General features: G+C 42.0%; 1 protein-coding gene across 1 annotated transcript in view; it reads right to left on the bottom strand.

Moving 5' to 3' along the window:
• Nucleotides 1–22,881, bottom strand: part of egg (SET domain bifurcated histone lysine methyltransferase eggless) — a 245,646-nt gene that overhangs the window by 32,490 nt on the left and 190,275 nt on the right. Inside the window, exons 18-19 of the mRNA XM_071675984.1 lie at nt 19,078–19,255; nt 11,821–11,968 (exon numbers count right to left, since the gene is read on the bottom strand). Coding sequence (XP_071532085.1) covers nt 11,821–11,968; nt 19,078–19,255 — 326 coding nt within the window. The remainder of the gene's footprint in view (nt 1–11,820; nt 11,969–19,077; nt 19,256–22,881) is intronic.

The raw sequence follows: 22,881 nt of genomic DNA, 5'->3' as shown, positions 1-22,881 counted from the left end.
ACACATTCAACAAACCTTCAAAATACTCACTCCGTCTCCTTCTCACATCACCACTACTTGTTATCACCTCCCCATTTGCGCCCTTCACTGAAGTTCCCATTTGCTCCCTTGTCTTACGCACTTTATTTACCTCCTTCCAGAACATCTTTTGATTCTCCCTAAAATTTAATGATACTCTCTCACCCTAACTCTCATTTGCCCTTTTTTTCACCTCTTGCACCTTTCTCTTGACCTCCTGTCTCTTTCTTTTATACATCTTCCACTCAACTGCATTTTTTCCCTGCAAAAATCGTCCAAATGCCTCTCTCTTCTCTTTCACTAATACTCTTACTTCTTCATCCCACCACTCACTACCCTTTCTAATCAACCCACCTCCCACTCTTCTCATGCCACAAGCATCTTTTGCGCAATCCATCACTGATTCCCTAAATACATCCCATTCCTCCCCCACTCCCCTTACTTCCACTGTTCTCACCTTTTTCCATTCTGTACTCAGTCTCTCCTGGTACTTCCTCACACAGGTCTCCTTCCCAAGCTCACTTACTCTCACCACCCTCTTCACCCCAACATTCACTCTTCTTTTCTGAAAACCCATACAAATCTTCACCTTAGCCTCCACAAGATAATGATCAGACATCCCTCCAGTTGCACCTCTCAGCACATTAACATCCAAAAGTCTCTCTTTCGCACGCCTGTCAATTAACACGTAATCCAATAACGCTCTCTGGCCATCTCTCCTACTTACATAAGTATACTTATGTATATCTCGCTTTTTAAACCAGGTATTCCCAATCATCAGTCCTTTTTCAGCACATAAATCTACAAGCTCTTCACCATTTCCATTTACATCACTGAACACCCCATGTATACCAATTATTCCCTCAACTGCCACATTACTCACCTTTTCATTCAAATCACCCATCACTATAACCCGGTCTCGTGCATCAAAACCACTAACACACTCATTCAGCTGCTCCCGAACCACTTGCCTCTCATGATCTTTCTTCTCATGCCCAGGTGCATATGCACCAATAATCACCCACCTCTCTCCATCAACTTTCAGTTTTACCCATATCAATCGAGAATTTACTTTCTTACATTCTATCACATACTCCCACAACTCCTGTTTCAGGAGTATTGCTACTCATTCCCTTGCTCTTGTCCTCTCACTAACCCCTGACTTTACTCCCCAGACATTCCTAAACCACTCTTCCCCTTTACCCTTGAGCTTCGTTTCACTCAGAGCCAAAACATCCAGGTTCCTTTCCTCAAACATACTACCTATCTCTCCTTTTTTCACATCTTGGTTACATCCACACACATTTAGGCACCCCACTCTGAGCCTTCGAGGAGGATGAGCACTCCCCGCGTGACTCCTTCTTCTGTTTCCCATTTTAGATATATATATATTTTTTTATTATTTGCTTTGTCGCTGTCTCCCGCATTTGCGAGGTAGTGCAAGGAAACAGATGAATGAAATGGCCCAACCCACCCACATACACATGTATATACATACACGTCCACTCACGCAAATATACATACCCATACATCTCAATGTACACATATATATAAACACACAGACATATAGATATATACACATGCACACAATTCACACTGTCTGCCTTTATTCATTCCAATCGCCACCTCGCCACACATGGAATAACATCCCCCTCCCCCTCATGTGTGCGAGTTAGCGCTAGGAAAAGACAACAGAGGCCCCATTCATTCACACTCAGTCTCTAGCTGTCATGCAATAATGCCCGAAACCACAGCTCCCTTTCCACATCCAGGCCCCACACAACTTTCCATGGTTTACCCCAGACGCTTCACATGCCCTGATTCAATCCATTGACAGCACGTCTACCCCAGTATACCACATCGATCCAATTCACTCTATTCCTTGCCCGCCTTTCACCCTCCTGCATGTTCAGGCCCCAATCACTCAAAATCTTTTTCACTCCATCTTTCCACCTCCTATTTGGTCTCCCACTTTTCCTCATTCCCTCCACCTCCGACACATATATCCTCTTGGTCAATCTTTCCTCACTCATTCTCTCCATGTGCCCAAACCATATCAAAACACCCTCTTCTGCTCTCTCAACCACGCTCTTCTTATTTCCACAAATCTTTCTTACCCTTACATTGCTTACTCGATCAAACCACCTCACACCACATATTGTCCTCAAACATCTCATTTCCAGCACATCCACCCTCCTGCGCACTACTCTATCCATAGCCCATGCCTCGCAACCATACAACATTGTTGGAACCACTATTCCTTCAAACATACCCATTTTTGCTTTCCGAGATAATGTTCTCGACTTCCACACATTCTTCAAGGCTCCCAGGATTTTTGCCCCCTCCCCCACCCTATGATTCACTTCTGCTTCCATGGTTCCATCCGCTGCCAGATCCACTCCCAGATATCTAAAACACTTTACTTCCTCCAGTTTTTCTCCATTCAAACTCACCTCCCAATTGACTTGACCCTCAACCCTACTGTACCTAATAACCTTGCTCTTATTCACATTTACTCTTAACTTTCTTCTTTCACACACTTTACCAAACTCAGTTACCAGCTTCTGCAGTTTCTCACATGAATCAGCCACCAGTGCTGTATCATCAGCGAACAACAACTGACTCACTTCCCAAGCTCTCTCATCCCCAACAGACTGCATACTTGCCCCTCTTTCCAAAACTCTTGCATTCACCTCCCTAACAACCCCATCCATAAACAAATTAAACAACCATGGAGACATCACACACCCCTGCCGCAAACCTACATTCACTGAGAACCAATCACTTTCCTCTCTTCCTACACGTACACATGCCTTACATCCTCGATAAAAACTTTTCACTGCTTCTAACAACTCCTTGCCTCCCACACCATATATTCTTAGTACCTTCCACAGAGCATCTCTATTAACTCTATCATATGCCTTCTCCAGATCCATAAATGCTACATACAAATCCATTTGCTTTTCTAAGTATTTCTCACATACATTCTTCAAAGCAAACACCTGAACCACACATCCTCTACCACTTCTGAAACCACACTGCTCTTCCCCAATCTGATGCTCTGTACATGCCTTCACCCTCTCAATCAATACCCTCCCATATAATTTACCAGGAATACTCAACAAACTTATACCTCTGTAATTTTGAGCACTCACTCTTATCCCCTTTGCCTTTATACAATGGCACTATGCACGCATTCCGCCAATCCTCAGGCACCTCACCATGAATCATACATACATTAAATAACCTTACCAACCAGTCAACAATATAGTCACCCCCTTTTTTTTTTATAAATTCCATTGCAATACCATCCAAACCTGCTGCTTTGCCGGCTTTCATCTTCCGCAAAGCTTTTACTACCTCTTCTCTGTTTACCAAATCATTTTCCCTAACCCTCTCACTTTGCACACCACCTCGACCAAAACACCCTATATCTGCCACTCTATCATCAAACACATTCAACAAACCTTCAAAATACTCCATCTCCTTCTCACATCACCACTACTTGTTATCAACTCCCCATTAGCCCCCTTCACTGAAGTTCCCATTTACTCCCTCGGCTTACGCACTTTATTTACCTCCTTCCAGAACATCTTTTTATTCTCCCTAAAATTTAATGATACTCTCTCACCCCAACTCTCATTTGCCCTCTTTTTCACCTCTTGCACCTTTCTCTTGACCTCCTGCCTCTTTCTTTTATACATCTCCCACTCATTTGCATTTTTTCCCTGCAAAAATTGTCCAAATGCCTCTCTCTTCTCTTTCACTAATAATCTTACTTCTTCATCCCACCACTCACTACCCTTTCTAATTAACCCACCTCCCACGCTTCTCATGCCACAAGCATCTTTTGCGCAAGCCATCACTGCTTCCCTTATATATCCCATTCCTCCCCCACTCCCCTTACCTCCTTTGTTCTCACCTTTTTCCATTCTGTATTCAGTCTCTCCTGGTACTTCCTCACACAAGTCTCCTTCCCAAGCTCACTTACTCTCACTACCCTTTTTCCCCCCAACATTCTCTCTTCTTTTCTGAAAACCCCCACAAATCTTCACCTTCGCCTCCACAAGATAATGATCAGACATCCCTCCAGTTGCGCCTCTCAGCACAATAACATCCAAAAGTCTCTTTCGCACGCCTGTCAATTAACACGTAATCCAATAACGCTCTCTGGCCATCTCCTCTACTTACATACGTACACTTATGCATATCTTGCTTTTTAAACCAGGTATTCCCAATCACCAGTCCTTTTTCAGCACATAAATCTACAAGCTCTTCACCATTTCCATTTACAACACTGAACACTCCATGTATACCAATTATTCCCTCAACTGCCACATTACTCACCTTTGCATTCAAATCACCCATCACTACAACCCGGTCTTGTGCATCAAAACCACTAACACACTCATTCAGCTGCTCCCAAAACACTTGCCTCTCATGATCTTTCTTCTCATGCCCAGGTGCATATGCACCAATAATCACCCATCTCTCTCCATCAACTTTCAGTTTTACCCATATCAATCTAGAATTTACTTTCTTACATTCTATCACATACTCCCACAACTCCTGTTTCAGGAGTACTGCTACTCCTTCCCTTGCTCTTGTCCTCTCACTAACCCCTGACTTTACTCCCAAGACATTCCCAAACCACTCTTCCTCTTTTCCCTTGAGCTTTGTTTCACTCAGAGCCAAAACATCAGGCTCCTTTCCTCAAACATACTACCTATCTCTCCTTTTTTCTCATCTTGGTTACATCCACACACATTTAGACACCCCAATCTGAGCCTACGAGGAGGATGAGCACTCCTCGCGTGACGCCTTCTTCTGTTTCCCATTTTAGAAAGTTAAAATACAAGGAGGGGAGGATTTCTGGCCCCCCACTCCCGTTCCCTCTAGTCGCCTTCTACGACACGTGAGGAATGCGTGGGAAGTATTCTTTCTCCCCTATCCCCAGGGATAAATGCTACATACAAATCCATCTGTTTTTCTAATTATTTCTCACATACATTCTTCAAAGCAAACATGTGCATTTCATGATGCACTTGTTTTTGGTGGTGTGGGGTAGACTATCTTTGTTTCAGTCTGAGTCTGCCTCAAGCTATCATGTGGTCAGGTTGTATACAAAGTGTTTCTGTTATTTCAGAATTGTGACTTTATTCATTAAATGATTTTGCATTTTTTACAATTCAAAATGTCATCAAGTGATTGTAAGAAGTACAATGAAAGCAGGTAGGCCATCCTCACTTTATTATAAAAAACTATCCTTTCACAAAAGAGGGTTCTCATCACCTCTATCTCAGTCTGACTCCTGCCTCCAACTGCCCAGCAAGTGTTCCCACACTGCCAGGTGCACGCTGCCCAACTTTTGTACCACACACTAAACCCTACATCCCTTCACGAGATTTTGGTAAGTAAATGTGACATTTTCTTTACAAAACTAAAAACAAGAAAACAACAAAAAAAGAATGAAATTATAATTTGACAAGGCATAAGGCAAATATACATATCAATCACTGCTCAGCAACAATACACTTCCTTCACATGTGAGCAGAACAAAAATGACATAAATCAATGTGTTCACTCTTCACAGGAGCCACGACAAACATAATTTTGCAAGTGCGCAGGGCAGGTCTCATACAGAGAGAGAGAGAGAGAGAGAGAGAGAGAGAGAGAGAGAGAGAGAGAGAGAGAGAGAGAGAGAGAGAGAGAGAGATTGGAGCATAGCATAAGTCGCTTTGCAGTTGTGCAGGTTACCTACAACACCAATGTTATCCCTCAACACCCATTTGGCTCCCTTCACCACTGCTTTAGCGCATCCACTGGACTGGGGGAAGTGGGCTGAGGATATGCAGGCTATGATTCTCCATTTTTTGGAAAAAGCTTCCATCTCCTCGCTGTCTAGATTGGTTCTCTAATGAAAGGCAATTTCCTTGGGTGTGCCCCATCTCCTGAAGAAGGTGAGCAGTTCTGTGATAACTTGGGATTTTCCTGCATAGGTTCGTTCCTACTCACTGCACTAAGTAAGAGGTGCAATGAAAGCAGGTAGTCCATCCTCACTTTGTAATTAAGAAGTATCTCTTCACAGGAGAGGGGTGGCATCACCTCTATCTGTCTGACTCCTGCCTCCACCAGCTCAGTGAGCATTCCCATGCTGCCCAACTACTGTAACACACACTAAAGCCTACAGCGATAGAGGAGTTAAGAGAAAGTGTGTGAATTTCAATGTGGCACAGAAATGGGTAACATACGATTAAACAGACACCCCTTCCCCCCTGATAGTCCATTAAATTGAGGGATGTGCAGTATATGTATTGGAAGTGAAGGGAAAAGGAGAAAGGGGAAACCAAACTGGAGATGGAAGAATGGAATGAAAAATATTTTGAGTGGACGGGACATGAACATGCAGGAGGGTGTAAGGTGTGCAAGGGATTGAGTGAATTGGAATGATGTGCTATAAAGGGTCAACATGCCACTGATGGACTGAACCAGGACATATGAATTGGCCTGGGGAAATCACAGAAAGGTCTGTGGGGGGCTGGTTGTGGACAGGGGGGGTTTGGTTCAGCTGAAGAATGGACATGAGTGAAAGTGACCTGTCTTCATCCGCTGATGGCGCTTCTTTGTTAAAATGAGATGCAGTGAATAAGTATGAAAGAAAAAGACAATCAATACTAAAGCTAAGACCAATAAAGTTTAACAATAATAATATTCACAGGACCTTTACTAATGGATTATACTAGTTATTGTCCAGTAATGCCGAATGTCAACAATATGTCATCATGTTTCCCACCACCAGTCATTTAATTTCATCCCATATCACAGCCAACTGCATGTACACATTTAGTTTTGTATTATTCTGATCAAACTTCGGATAGGTGGGTAGGAGTATATCCTCAGCTTGCTATGCCTACGGCTTAAAAAGGAGCCTGTAAAAGAATTTTTCTGGGTATTACATTGGGCATCCTGATATTTTGCTAGCCTATGGTAATAGGGTTAGGGACCCCAGCCCTGTAAATATTCCCAACAAAATGTGCATTTGACCTCTGATGAAAGTGGTGTGACTGTAGCTACATTCTACAATATGAAGCTTGATGAGAGGAAAATGAAAGGAATAAATTATGAATGTAAGAGGGTGGAAGTTGTAGATATTCTTAGAAAGGAGAAATTGGACTTGTTAGATGGATGTGATGCAAGACTGATGTAGTGGGACCTTCCACTGAGAAAAAGCGAAGGGTGTGAAATCATGCTTGCATGAGAATATAAATACCTATGTAAGCGAAGAATAAATAGTCTGAAAAGGTGACTACGAGCATGTTAATGCAAGATTGATAGTGTGAAGTCCAAATGTGAGAAGCTGAGAATGTCAATTTCATATGTACCAGATAATGATAAAGAGAAGGGTATGGACACATTTTGGAAAGAGCTTGCAAGAACTACAGTGAATGCACTTTTGAGGGAGAAACTATTAGTGACTGGTGGCAGATAGGGATTGTGTCTCTTAATACACATGAGTTGTTGAAAATACAAATACAAATCTAAGCATATATATGTTCATAAATAATGACAGTAATGACAAGAGAATAACAAAACAGACAAGAGCATGACTGAATAGCATTTAATAAGAAGGAATATGATAGGTGGTGTGCATGATGTGTGGTTATGCCATACCATATAGCAGTAGTATGTAGGTAGTCATTTAATACAGATGCTACAGGAATAACGATATGAGAGACCAAAATGAGAAGCGTAAAAGTGAAGTTGAGGAATGAAAGGGTGATACAAGTTTTTCTAAGAAAAGTTAGCTGAAAAACTAAAAGGATTTGAAACAGTCTAGGGAGATGCTGAAGTAATATGGAAGCAGTTTGCCATTGCATCATTGGAGGCTGCCAAGGAAGTGTAAAGCATGATGTGTAAAGGTAATGAATGGTGGAAAGGGGATTTAAGAAAGTTGGTGAATGGCACATGAAATGGAGACAGGCAGGAAACAATATCATGGCAGAAAAAACTGACACTGGAAGTAGCTGCTATCAAAAATGTCATTTAGACTATGAAAAGTTCTCACTCAGCCAACAAATAACAAAACAACCAGGAGAAATAATATTCTGCACTTAGTCTTTACAAACAATGTGTTCCTAATGTGTGATATTACCACCTCAAACACCCTACACTCAAACCAATACCTAATTGAAGGAAAAATAAGCTTGGATGCTACACTGCCTTGTTAGAACACAGGAAATACTGGAAGTGTTTTTAGCAATATCAGTTTTAATAGTATATAGGTAAATGGGGAGGATGTGATCAATGAGATGTCTGCAACACAACAGAAAACACTGCTAAGTACCAAAACAGAGGATGTGCAAATGACATGAACACTTTGATACTGCAAACATGCAACAGATGTAAAACAGTGATAAGAAAGCACAAAAGGTCTATGTTTAAACAAGAAAGACAAGCAATTTCGAGGAGGCAAAAAAAATTGCAGACCCTCTGAAGAAGCCACAGCTCATCCAGCAAAGGACAAAAAATGTATCAAGTGAGTTATCAGAAACAGACCATAAACTTGAAAAGCTATACAAAACACAGGAAAAAAGAAGAAACAGCCATCGACGAAACAAGAAATAACCCAGATACTTTCACTCCCCTATCCCTGGGGATAGGGGAGAGAGAATACTTCCCAAGCATTCCCCATGTGTCGTAGAAGGTGACTAAAGGGGATTGGAGCAGTGGGCTAGAAACCCTCCCCCTTGAATTTTAACTTTTAAAAAGGGGAAACAGAAGAAGGAGTCACGCGGGGAGTGCTCATCCTCCTCGAAGGCTCAGATTGGGGTGTCTAAATGTGTGTGGATGTAACCAGGATGAGAAAAAGGAGAGATAGGTAGTATGTTTGAGGAAAGGAACCTGGATGTTTTGGCTCTGAGTGAAACGAAGCTCAAGGGTAAAGGGGAAGAGTGGTTTGGGAATGTTTTCGGAGTAAAGTCAGGGGTTGGTGAGAGGACAAGAGCAAGGGAAGGAGTAGCACTACTCCTGAAACAGGAATGGTGGGAGTATGTGATAGAGTGCAAGAAAGTAAACTCTAGATTGATATGGGTAAAACTGAAAGTGGATGGAGAGAGATGGGTGAATACTGGTGCCTATGCACCTGGGAATGAGAAGAAAGATCATGTGAGGCAAGTGTTCTGGGAGTTATAGTGATGGGTGAATATTGGTGCCTATGCACCTGGGAATGAGAAGAAAGATCATGTGAGGCAAGTGTTCTGGGAGTTATAGTGATGGGTGATTTGAATGCAAAGGTGAGTAATGTGGCAGTTGAGGGAATAATTGGTATACATGGGGTGTTCAGTGTTGTAAATGGAAATGGTGAAGAGCATGTAGATTTGTGTGCTGAAGGAGGACTGGTGATTGGGAATACCTGGTTAAAAAAGAGAGATATACATAAGTATAAGTATGTAAGTAGGAGAGATGGCCAGAGAGCGTTATTGGATTATATGTGTTAATTGATAGGTGCACGAAAGAGAGACTTTTGATGTTAATGTGCTGAGAGGTGCAACTGGAGGGATGTCTGATCATTATCTTGTGGAGGTGAAGGTGAAGATTTGTAGAGGTTTTCAGAAAAGAAGAGAGAATGTTGGGGTGAAGAGAGTGGTTAGAGTAAGTGAGCTTGGGAAGGACACCTGTGTAAGGAAGCACCAGGAGAGACTGAGTGCAGAATGGAAAAAAGTGAGAGGAAAGGACATGAGGGGAGTGGGGGAGAAATGGAATGTATTTATGGAAGCAGTGACGGCTTGCGCAAAAGATGCTTGTGGCATGAGAAGCGTAGGAGGTGGGCAGATTAGAAAGGGTAGTAAGTGGTGGGATGAAGAAGTAAGATTATTAGTGTAAGAGAAGAGAGTGACATTTGGACGAGTTTTGCAGGGAAATAGTGCAAATGACCAGGAGATGTATAAAAGAAAGAAGCAGGAGGTCAAGAGGAAGGTGCAAGAGATGAAAAAGAGGGCAAGTGAGAGTTGGGGTGAGAGAGTATCATTAAATTTTAGGGAGAATAAAAAGATTTTGAGTGATCGGGGCCTGAACATACAGGAGGGTGAAAGGAGTGCAAGGAATAGAGTGAATTGGAATGATGTGGTATACCGGGGTCGACATGCTGTCAATGGATTGAACCAGGGCATGTGAAGCGTCTGGGGTAAACCATGGAAAGTTTTGTGGGGCCTGGCTGTGGAAAAGGAGCTGTGGTTTCGGAGCATTATACATGACAGCTAGAGACTGAGTGTGAACGAATGTGACCTTTGTTGTCTTTTCCTAGTAATATCTCATGCACATGTGGGGGGAGGGGGTTATCATTTCATGTGTCGTGGGGTGGCAACGGGAATGAATAAAGGCAGCAAGTATGAATCATGTACATGTGTATATATGTATATGTCTGTGTATGTATATATATATATGTATACTTTGAAATGTGTAGGTATGTATGTGCGTGTGTGGACGTGTATGTATATATATGTGTATGTGGGTGGGTTGGGCCATTCTTTCATCTGTTTCCTTGTGCTACCTCGCTAACGTGGGAGACAGTGACAGGAAAAAAAACACAAAACTGAAACTAAGAGGTTAATGAAAATGAAACAAGATCATTCGTGTCCCCCTAGAAATCCTCTTGTGTACACCTAGGGGTACGCATACCCCAGTTTGGGAACCTATGACTTTACAGAAGTGTTTGACTACTTAGAAAAGGCTGTAGCTGTTATCAATGACATGGAATGATCTCTAAAGCTGTGAAATACAACCCAAAAAGGGTACAGAAACAACAATCAAAGCTGCCTCAAGGAAAAGCAAAGCTTCTCTATATAAGATATTCAATCTACACTGTATGAAGAATTTTGTCCATACAAGGCGTTATCTCATCTGTTTTTCATGTGATCCTGGTTCCCAATTGTTTCATGGCTGAAGTATGGGTCTTGCCAGATTACATGGGCCAAATGGTTCAACTTAACCACCACAACCTATAGGGGTGATTTTCATCAAGTTGCTCCCAGTGCTCTAGCCATGAGGATATAAAATCTTTGATATGTCAAATGACCTCCACTCCCAGTCACCATTAGCCATCATTAATTAGACAGAACCAAACAAGGCAAAGGTTTGACTGACTTACGTCCAACTCAAGGTGGCACAACCAAGGGGTTCAAATCAGAGTCATCATTTGGCAGCAGCACTATTCAGGTCCCTTCCTCTGAGTGGGATCCATACAATGAAGGATACCAAAAGGACCAGAACAACCACCCAGAATCAGGGAACAACAAAAGGGAAAAGGGTGAGGGAAAGGAGGAAAGCAAGAGATGTGTTATGACCTACAATGAATAAGGGAACAAATGAAAGTAAATATCGAACAACAAAATTTGTACAATATGTACAAAATGATTTGAGGTACTTCAGTATATCACACCCCAATTAAACTTGATGAAAGGGGTACTCATCCATTGGAGAGTGAAAAACCTGCAAGTAAAAATGAAGGCTGGAGTAGATCATCTACTCTAAGAGGACCTACCAAAATTAATTGGGGGGTATGCTGGTATCAATCCTAGCAAAGAGTGGGACAATAATGTTATCATCAATGTAGGATCATAGAGTGAAATTATGCATGCCCAGGACCAAATGAGCAGGCTGTTACCTCTAAATGATGCTAGTGACAGGTGTGAGGCAAATGCTTCACTAGAAGACAGAAGGTTGGATGATCTTGACCCCTACGAATCCTATGGATTCTCTAATGCTTAAGGGACTTTCTGACCCCAGAGAGATAAAGAAACTTACCCAGATTTCTATCACCTGTCTGAGAATTGGAGATATTTTCTTCATCAGGATTAACAGCTTCTTCCTCATATCCCTCTTTGGCATTTTCCATCACTTCAATGTAATCTAATTCGGCATAATAATCATCTCCTCCAATGGTTTTCCCTTCCTGGTGAGATTGTAAAAATATTAGTTTCTCCTATGAAATTTCACAGTTAAGGATAATATACCCCTTGCATGGTAAAGAAAAGTATAGCAATGCATTCTGAGGTTTCTTATGTAATCATATTGTCCAAAAGGTCTCATTCAAGACAACACTGATACTGATGACAGTAATATATATGATACGCATACTCAAAATTCTAATTTTTAGCTATATACCTAAGGGCCCATTTTACAGGACTTCTGCATCTTTAAGGCTGTACTACAATCAATAGCAGAGAAATGTTTTGGACTCTTTTATACTACTAAATACAACTGAATTCAAACAGCAACAAACCACTGAGCCCTAACAAGACTGTTTTTCATAGTGGAGATCAGAGTCACTGATTAAAATGGTGGGAGTGAAAAGACATAAAAATTTTCAAAGAGGAAAACCTTTAAACTTACCATACAGCTAAGGAGGTGCAAATGTAAGTCGAGGATTTAAAGCAACACATCTATCAAATTCATGCTTACACACATTTATGGTATTGCTTACAACTACTCTAACTGGTTAATCATTCTATATATTTCCAATTCTGTTGAAAAAAAAAGTACTTTGCCTCATTTGAGGTAAAACATTTGCAAATGAGTTTACACCCTTTTACTGTTCCCTGCATATCATTGAAGGCGACTAAAAAAGGCAGGAGTAGGGGGCTGGAAATCTTTGCTTCTGTTCTACTTTTCCAAAACAAGTAACAGAGAAGGGAGTCAAGGGAAGATTTTTTCCCTCTCATGTTCAATCACCTGTTCTGGAATGCTCCCTTGTTAACACAGGAAATGGTGAATATGCATGAAAAAAAAATTCTTTTTCATACATATTGGCCATTTCCCCCTTTAGAGAGATAGTGTTCAAGAACAGATGACAGCCTTAGTGGGAAAACTCTTCATTTGGCCCCATTCTCTGCTCCTTCTTTCAGAAGGGTAGAACTACAGGGGAAGATTTCCAGCCATCTGATCCCACCCCTTTCAGTTGCCTTCTATGACACACAGGGAATACATGGGAGGCATTCTTTCTTCCATATCCCTACGGATAGAGTGAACTGGGACGATGTGGTATACTGGGGTCAATGTGATCTCAATAGACTGAACCAGGGCATGTGAAACGTCAGGGGTAAACCATGGAAAGGTCTGTGGGGCCTGGATGTGGATGGGGAGCTGTGGTTTCAGTGCATTACACATGACAGCTACAGACTGAGTGTGAATGAATTTGGCCTTTTTGTCTGTTTTTCTGGCACTACCTTGTTGAAGTGGGGGTAGCAAGGCTGTTTCTTTTGGGGTGGGCTAGTGCCAGAAATGGATGAAGGCAAGCAAGTATGAATATGTACATGTGTATATATGTATATGTCTGTGCATGCAAATGTATATTCCCTCTAAGGCTCAGTCCTCTGTTCTTAACGCTACCACAATGAGACGGGAAATGGCAAATATGTATGAAAAAAGAGAAAATAATAATAATAATAATTTCATAATTATACTTATTCGCTGTCTCCTGCATTTGCGAGGTAGCACAAGGAAACAGACGAAAGAATGGCCCAGCCTACCCACTTACACATGCATATACATAGACATATACATATATACACATATACACACTCATACTTGCTGCCCCCATCCATTCCCGTCGCCACTCTGCCAACCACACATGAAACAGCACCCCCCTCACATGCACGTGAGGTAGTGCCAGGAAAAGACAACAAAGGCCACATTCATTCATACTCACTCTCTAGCTGTCATGTGTAATGCACCAAAACCACAGCTCTCTTTCCACATCCAGGTCCCACAAAACTTTCCATGGTTTACTCCAGACATTTCACATGCCCTGGTTCAATCCACTGACAGCACGTCCACCCGGTATACAACATTGTTCCAATTCACTCTATTCCTAGCAGGCCTTTCATCCTCCTGTATGTTCAGGCCCCAATCACTCAAAATCTTTTTCACTCCATCTTTCCACCTCCAATTTGGTCTCCCACCTCTCTTCGTCCCCACCACCTCTGACACACATATCCTCTTTGTCAATCCTTCCTCACTCATTCTCTCCATGTGGCCAAACCATTTCAATACACCCTCTTCTGCTCTCTCAACCACGCTTTTTTTGTTACCACACATCTCTCTTACCCTTTCATTACTTACTTGATCAAACCACCTCACACCACATACTGTTCTTGAACATTTCACTTTCAACACATCCACCCTCCTCCGCACAACCCTATCTATAGCCCATGCCTCGCAACCATATAACACTGTTGGAACCACTATTCCTTCAAACATATCCATTTTTGCTCGCCGAGATAATGTTGTCTCCTTCTACACATTCTTCAATGCTCCCAGTACCTTTGCCCCTTCCCCCACCCTGTGACTCACTTCCGCTTCCATGGTTCCATCTGCTGCCAGATCCACTCCCAGACATCTAAAACACTTCACTTCATCCAGTTTTTCTCCATTCAAACTTACCTCCCAATTAATTTGTCTCTCAACCCTACTGTACCTAATAACCTTGCTCTTATTCACATTTACTCTCAGCTTTCTTCTTTCATACACTTTACCAAACTCACCCACCAACTTCTGCAGTTTCTCATCCAAATCAGCCACCAGCCCTGTATTATCAGCGAACAATAACTGATTCACTTCCCAAGCCCTCTCATCCACAGCAGACTGCATACTTGCCCCTCTCTCCAAAACTCTTGCACAACCCCATCCATAAACAAATAAAACAACCATGGAGACATCACACATGCCTGCCGCAAACCTACATTCACACCGAACCAATCACTTTCCTCTTTTCCTAGTTGTACACATGCCTTACATTCTTGATAAAAACTTTTTCACTGCTTCAAGCAACTTACCTCCCACATCATATACTCTTAATATTATGCCTTCTCCAGATCCATAAATGCTAAATACAAATCCATCTGTTTTTCTAAGTATTTCTCATATACATTGTTCAAAGCAAACACCTGATCCACACACACATCCTTTACCACTTCTGAAACCACACTGCTCTTCCCCAATCTGATGCTCTGTACATGCCTTTACCCTCTCAATCAATACCCTCCCATATAATTTCCCAGGAATACTCAACAAACTTATGCATCTGTAATTTGAACACTCACCTTTATCCCTATGCCTTTGTACAATGGCACTATGCATGCATTCTGCCAATCTTAAGGCGCTTCACCATGAACCATACATACACTGAATATCCTTACCAACCAGTCAACAACAACAGCCACCACCTTTTTTAATAAATTCCACTGCAATACCATCCAAACCCGCTGCCTTGCCAGCTTCCATCTTCCACAAAGCTTTCACTACCTCTTCTCTATTTACCAAACCATTCTTCCTTATCGTCTCACTTTGCACACCATCTCGACCAAAACACCCTATATCTGCCACTCTATCATCAAACACATTCAACAAACTTCAAAACACTCACTCCATCTCCTTCTCACTTCACCAGTACTTGTTATTACCTCCCCTATTAGCCCCCTTCACCGATATTCCCATTTGTTCTCTTGTCTTACGCACTTTATTTACCTCCTTCCAAAACATCTTTTTATTTTCCCCAAAATTTAATGATACTCTCTCACCCCAACTCTCATTTGCCCTTGTTTTTACCTCTTGCACCTTTCTCTTGACCTCCTGCCTCTTTCTTTTATACATCTCCCAATCATTCATCTTCTGTTTCCCTTTTTAGAAAGTTAAAATACAAAGAGGGGAGGTTTTCTTGCCATAATCATACTCGCTTGCCTTCATCCATTCCCAGTGCCACCCTGCTCCATATGGAAACAACATACCCACCCCCCTGCATCAGCAAAGTAGCACCAGGAAAACAGACAAAAAAGGCCACATTTGTTCAGTCTATGGCTGCCATGTGTAATGCACCAAAACTACAATTCCCTATCCACATCTAGGCCCTACAGACCTTTCCATGCTTTACCCCAGATGTTTCAGATGCCCTGGTTTAGTCCATTGACAGCATGTTGACTCCATATGTAATGTATACCATATTGTTCCAATTCAATGGGTTGAAAAAGATCATTAGCAATTAGGGCCTGAAAATGCAGGAGTGTGAAAGTTGTGCATGGAATAGAGTGAATTGGAACGATGTGGTATACTGGGGTTGACATGCCGTCAATGGACTGAAACAGGGCATGTGAAACGTATGGGATAAACATGGAAAGGTCTGTGCGGCGTAGATGTGAACAGGGAGCTGTGGTTCCAGTGCATTTCACATGACAGCTAGAGAATGAGTGTGAGTGGATGTGGCCTTTTTCCACCTGCTTTCTAGCAAACTTGCTGACAAAGGAGGTAGCAATGCTATTTCCTATGACAGGCCCTTTCATCCCCAACAAACTGCATACTCGTCCCTCCCTCCAAAAATCTTGCATATACTTCCCTAACCATCCATAAACAAATTAAACAACTATGGTGACATTACACATCACACATCCCTGTCGTAGACTGACCAATCACTCTCCTCTCTTCCTACTCATGCACATGCCTTACATCGTTGATAAAAAATCCTCACTGCTTCTAGCAGCTTACCTCCCACACCATATATTCTCAAGCCCTTCCACAAACCATTTCTATCAGCCCATCATATGCCTTCTCCACATCCATAAATGCCACATACAAATCCATATCTTTTTCGAAGTATTTCTCACATACATTCATCAAAGTAAACACCTGAGCCATACATCCTCTACCACTTCTGAAACCACACTGCTCCTTCCCAATTTGATGCTCTGTACATGCCTTCAACCTCTCAATCAATACCCCCCCATACAATTTCCAGGTATATTCAACAAACTTATACTTCTTTAGTTTGAACACTCACCTTAATCCCCTTTGCCTTCGTACAATGGCGCTATACATGCATTCCACCAATCCTCAGGCACTTCCCCATGATCCATACATACACTGAATATCCTTACCAACCACATAACACAGTCATCCCTTTCAACTAAAATACTGTACATCTGCCACTGTATCATCAAATTCAACAATCCTTCAAAACACTCACTTCATCTCCTCCTTACTCCATCACTACCTGTTCTCACTTCCCCCTTGCCCCCTTCATGGATGTTTCCATTTGTTTTCTTGTTTTTCACACATTATCTACCTCCTTCCAAAACATCTTTTTATTCTCCCTAAAAATATACTCTCACCCCAAGTCTCATTTGTCCTCTTTTTCAACCCTTGTGCCTTCCTCTTGACTTCCTGCCACTTTCTCTTACATATCTCCAAGCCATTTGCACTCCTTCCTTGTATCATCCAACTGCCTCTCTTTTCTCTTTCACAAACAATTTTTCTTCATCCCACCTCTCACTACCCTTCCTAATCTGCCCACCCCTCACCTTTCTCATGCCACATGCATCTCTTGCACATAACTTCATAACTTGCACCCATATGATATTTTTGGGACTACTATTCCTTCAAACATAGCCATTTTAGTCCTCACAGGGAACATTCACTCTTTCCACAAACTCTTCAGTGTTCCCAGAACCTTCAGCTCCTCCCTCACCCTTTGACTCACGTCCATTTCTATGGTGCCATTTGCTACCATAGATATCTAACACACTTGACTTCCTCCAATCTTTCTCCATTCAAACTTAAGCCTCAACTAACCTGCCCCTCAACTCTGCTGAACTTGATAACCTTGCTTTTATTCACATTCACTCTCAGCTTTTTTCTTTCATATACTCAGCCACTAACTTCTGCAGCTTTTCACTGGAATCTGCCACAAATAACTCACTTCCCAAGCCCTCTCATCCCTCACAGACTGCCTACTCACCCCTCTCTCCCTGAGTAACTTCTGCAGCTTCTCATTTGAATCTGCCATTAGTGCTGTATCATCTGCATACAACAACTGACACTTTTCAAGCCCTATTGTCCCTCACTGACCGCATACTAGCCTCTCTTTGGCATCCATATCTTGAGACAAAGTCCACTCTCCTCTCTTCCTACTCATTCACAAGCCTTACGCCTTTGATAAAAACTTCTCACTGCTTCTAGCAGCTTTCCTTCCACCCCATATATTCTTACAACCTTCCACAAAGCATCTCTATCAACCTTATCATATGCCTTTTCAAATCTATAAATGCCACATACAAATCCATCTGATTTTCTATGTATTTCTCACACACATTCTTTAAAGCTAACACCTGATCCACACATATATCATTTTTTAATACTTGTTCTCTGTCTCCTGCATTAGTGAGGTAGTGCCAGGAATAGACAAAGAAATGGCCATAACTGGTAAGCTGTATGGGAGAGTGGAGACTGGGAGGGTAACATGCACAAATGATGAGACTGCAGAGGAAAAGCATGGCTTCAGGATTGGTAAAGGTTTTGTGGATCACTTATTTCCTTGAAGAATATGAGACAAAAAGAGAAGGATGTGTATGTGATTATGGATCTGAAGAGAGCATATGATAAGATTGATAGCTATCCTCTGTGGAGGGTGTTACGAATATATGATGTATGAGGTTAAGACATGAGTGTGGGTAGGAAGAAAGGAGGGTAATATGGTTCCAAGTAAAGTTGGATCTGTGGTAGTGGTATGAGATGTCTGAGACGTCACCATGGCTGTTTAATTTGTTATTGGATGGGAAGGCAATGAAAGTATGAGAGGTCTTGGAGAGAGGGACAGGTTTGTCATCTGCTGTGGCTGTAAGGACCTGGAAAGTGAAGCAATTGCTGTTGACTGATGATACAGCTCTGATGGCAGACTTGAGTGAGAAACAGCAAAGGATAGAGTTTAAGTCTGAGAGAATGTGGGACAAAAATAAGTTCAGAATTAATATTAAAAAAAATAAGGTTATAGAGCTCAGCATGGGAGAGAGAGACACCTTAATAGACTATAACTTAACATAAAGATGACAAAGTTACCTTGGAAGTGTGACAATTACCAAGTGGACATACATCACAGATGGGACTAAGAAATAAAACATCACCAAAGAAAATAAATCTCTTGATATATCTTTTAGTGACCTCTGTAATGGGAGCGTTTCAAATGAACATCCTAGGTTGATTAATACTTTACTTTGCCAACAAAAAGAAGGAAAATACCTCATTAGCCATTGTTTCATTAAGCATTCTTCCTACATAGACACATATGAATCCTCCTCTGTGGATGTCTTGTAGTGTCCTAACGCCCCAACCTCGTCTTGCAGTCTTGAATAACTGAAGTTTTAATCTCAGCGGGTGTTGCACAACGCGATTCAAACAATGCTTGCTGCACTTGCATCTGGTTTGAAAGGACATTTTGAATATCCATCCCCCAAAAGGTATGTTCAAATTCATACTCCACATCGTAAAACTTTTGAAGTCAATCTATTCCTCAATAACATGTAAAGATTATGTAAATGATGAAAAGTCAGTTGAATTAGAAAAAGTCTGTGTTTTTGCTAAAAAGCTTTAGTGAGAGCATTATTCATTATAATAATACAAGCATGGAAAAAGTATTTTAATGATATTATATCTCAGAGGCAGCATTTCAACAGCATTTTCACCTTTCACTCAGGAAATCTCTCAAATCCTCATATGGCTCTGCCTGTAGGTGAACAACATAGAACAAACTTGACCAATCCTAAATTTTATCTTTGTGGTAGTTCTTACCCCTTGGACTCTGCATGTTAAATCTCAAACTTAAGATCTCAAACTCTGTACTAAAATTGATGATCATAGAGACATGCTCAGAAAGCGTCTATAGACATGCTCACAAAATAAAGATTTCCATAAGTTGTCTCACTCCCAAGTTGCAGAATAAAAGCTAAAGAAGCTTGATAAATCTGCTGAGGAATTTTGTATTCTGCTTTGATTATCATGTTCCTAAAGTAGTAGCCATCCATTTCTCTCATATCATTATTATTATTTTGCTTTGTCGCTGTCTCCCGCGTTTGCGAGGTAGCGCAAGGAAAAAGACGAAAGAAATGGCCCAACCCACCCCCATACACAATGTGTATACATACACGTCCACACATGCAAATATACATACCTATACATCTCAATGTACACATATATATACACACACAGACACATACATATATACCCATGCACACAATTCACACTGTCTGCCTTTATTCATTCCCACCGCCACCTCGCCACACATGGAATACCATCCCCCTCCCCCTCATGTGTGCGAGGTAGCACTAGGAAAAGACAACAGAGGCCCCATTCATTCACACTCAGTCTCTAGCTGTCATGCAATAATGCCCGAAACCACAGCTCCCTTTCCACATCCAGGCCCCACACAACTTTCCATGGTTTACCCCAGACACTTCACATGCCCTGAATCAATCCACTGACAGCACGTCAACCCCGGTATACCACATCGATCCAATTCACTCTATTCCTTGCCCTCCTTTCACACTCCTGCATGTTCAGGCCCCGATCACACAAAATCTTTTTCACTCCATCTTTCCACCTCCAATTTGGTCTCCCACTTCTCCTCGTTCCCTCCACCTCCGACACATATATCCTCTTGGTCAATCTTTCCTCACTCATTCTCTCCATGTGCCCAAACCATTTCAAAACACCCTCTTCTCTCTCAACCACGCTCTTTTTATTTCCACACATCTCTCTTACCCTTACATCACTTACTCGATCAAACCACCTCACACCACACATTGTCCTCAAAAATCTCATTTCCAGCACATCCATCCTCCTGCGCACAACTCTATCCATAGCCCACGCCTCACAACCATACAACATTGCTGGAACCACTATTCCTTCAAATATACCCATTTTTGCTTTCCGAGATAATGTTCTCGACTTCCACACATTCTTCAAGGCTCCCAGGATTTTCGCCCCTTCCCCTACCCTATGATTCACTTCCGCTTCCATGGTTCCATCCGCTGACAGATCCACTCCCAGATATCTAAAACACTTTACTTCCTCCAGTTTTTCTCCATTCAAACTTACCTCCTAATTGACTTGACCCTCAACCCTACTGTACCTAATAACCTTGCTCTTATTCACATTTACTCTTAACTTTCTTCTTTCACACACTTTACCAAACTCAGTCACCAGCTGCTGCAGTTTCTCACATGAATCAGCCACCAGCGCTGTATCATCAGCGAACAACAACTGACACTTCCCAAGCTCTCTCATCCCCAACAGACCTCATACTTGCCCCTCTTTCCAAAACTCTTGCATTTACCTCCCTAACAACCCCATCCATAAACAAATTAAACAACCATGGAGACATCACACACCCCTGCCGCAAACCTACATTCACTGAGAACCAATCACTTTCCTCTCTTCCTACACGTACACATGCCTTACATTCTCGATAAAAACTTTTCACTGCTTCTAACAACTTGCCTCCCACACCATATATTCTTAATACCTTCCACAGAGCATCTCTATCAACTCTATCATATGCCTTCTCCAGATCCATAAATCCATTTGCTTTTCTAAGTATTTCTCACATACATTCTTCAAAGCAAACACCTGATCCACACATCCTCTACCACTTCTGAAACCACACTGCTCTTCCCCAATCTGATGCTCTGTACAGGCCTTCACCCTCTCAATCAATACCCTCCCATATAATTTACCAGGAATACTCAACAAACTTATACCTCTGTAATTTGAGCACTCACTCTTATCCCCTTTGCCTTTGTACAATGGCACTATGCACGCATTCCGCCAATCCTCAGGCACCTCACCATGAGTCATACATACATTAAATAACCCCACCAACCAGTCAACAATACAGTCACCCCCCCTTTTAATAAATTCCACTGCAATACCATCCAAACCTGCTGCCTTGCCAGCTTTCATCTTCCGCAAAGCTTTTACTACCTCTTCTCTGTTTACCAAATCATCCTCCCTAACCCTCTCACTTTGCACACCACCTCGACCAAAACACCCTACATCTGCCACTCTATCATCAAACACATTCGACAAACCTTCAAAATACTCACTCCATCTCCTTCTCACATCACTACTACTTGTTATCACCTCCCCATTTGCGCCCTTCACTGAAGTTCCCATTTGCTCCCTTGTCTTACGCACTTTATTTACCTCCTTCCAGAACATCTTTTTATTCTCCCTAAAATTTAATGATACTCTCTCACCCCAACTCTCATTTGCCCTCTTTTTTTCACCTCATGCACCTTTCTCTTGACCTCCTGTCTCTTTCTTTTATACATCTCCCACTCAATTGCATTTTTTCCCTGCAAAAATCGTCCAAATGCCTCTCTCTTCTCTTTCACTAATAATCTTACTTCTTCATCCCACCACTCACTACCCTTTCTAATCAACCCACCTCCCACTCTTCTCATGCCACAAGCATCTCTTGCACAATCCACCACTGATTCCCCAAACACATCCCACTCCTCCCCCACTCCCCCCACTTCCACTGTTCTCACCCCCTTCCATTCTGTACTCAGTCTCTCCTGGTACTTCCTCACACAAGTCTCCTTCCCAAGCTCACTTACTCTCACCACCCTCTTCACCCCAACATTCACTCATCTTTTCTGAAAACCCCCACAAATATTCACCCTAGCCTCCACAAGATAATGATCAGACATCCCTCCAGTTGCACCTCTCAGCACATTAACATCCAAAAGTCTCTCTTTCGCACTGTCAATTAACACGTAATCCAATAACACTCTCTGGCCATCTCTCCTACTTACATACATATACTTATGTATATCTCACTTTTTAAACCAGGTATTCCCAATCACCAGTCCTTTTTCAGCACATAAATCCACAAGCCCTTCACCATTTCCATTTACAACACCAAACACCCCATGTACACCAATTATTCCCTCAACTGCCACATTACTCACCTTTGCATTCAAATCACCCATCACTATAACCCGGTCTCGTGCATCAAAACCACTAACACACTCATTCAGCTGC

The sequence above is a fragment of the Panulirus ornatus genome, chromosome 2, assembly GCF_036320965.1.
Source record: "Panulirus ornatus isolate Po-2019 chromosome 2, ASM3632096v1, whole genome shotgun sequence".
NCBI classification, from domain to species: domain Eukaryota; kingdom Metazoa; phylum Arthropoda; class Malacostraca; order Decapoda; family Palinuridae; genus Panulirus; species Panulirus ornatus.
This window is presented reverse-complemented; position numbering and strand designations above follow the sequence as displayed.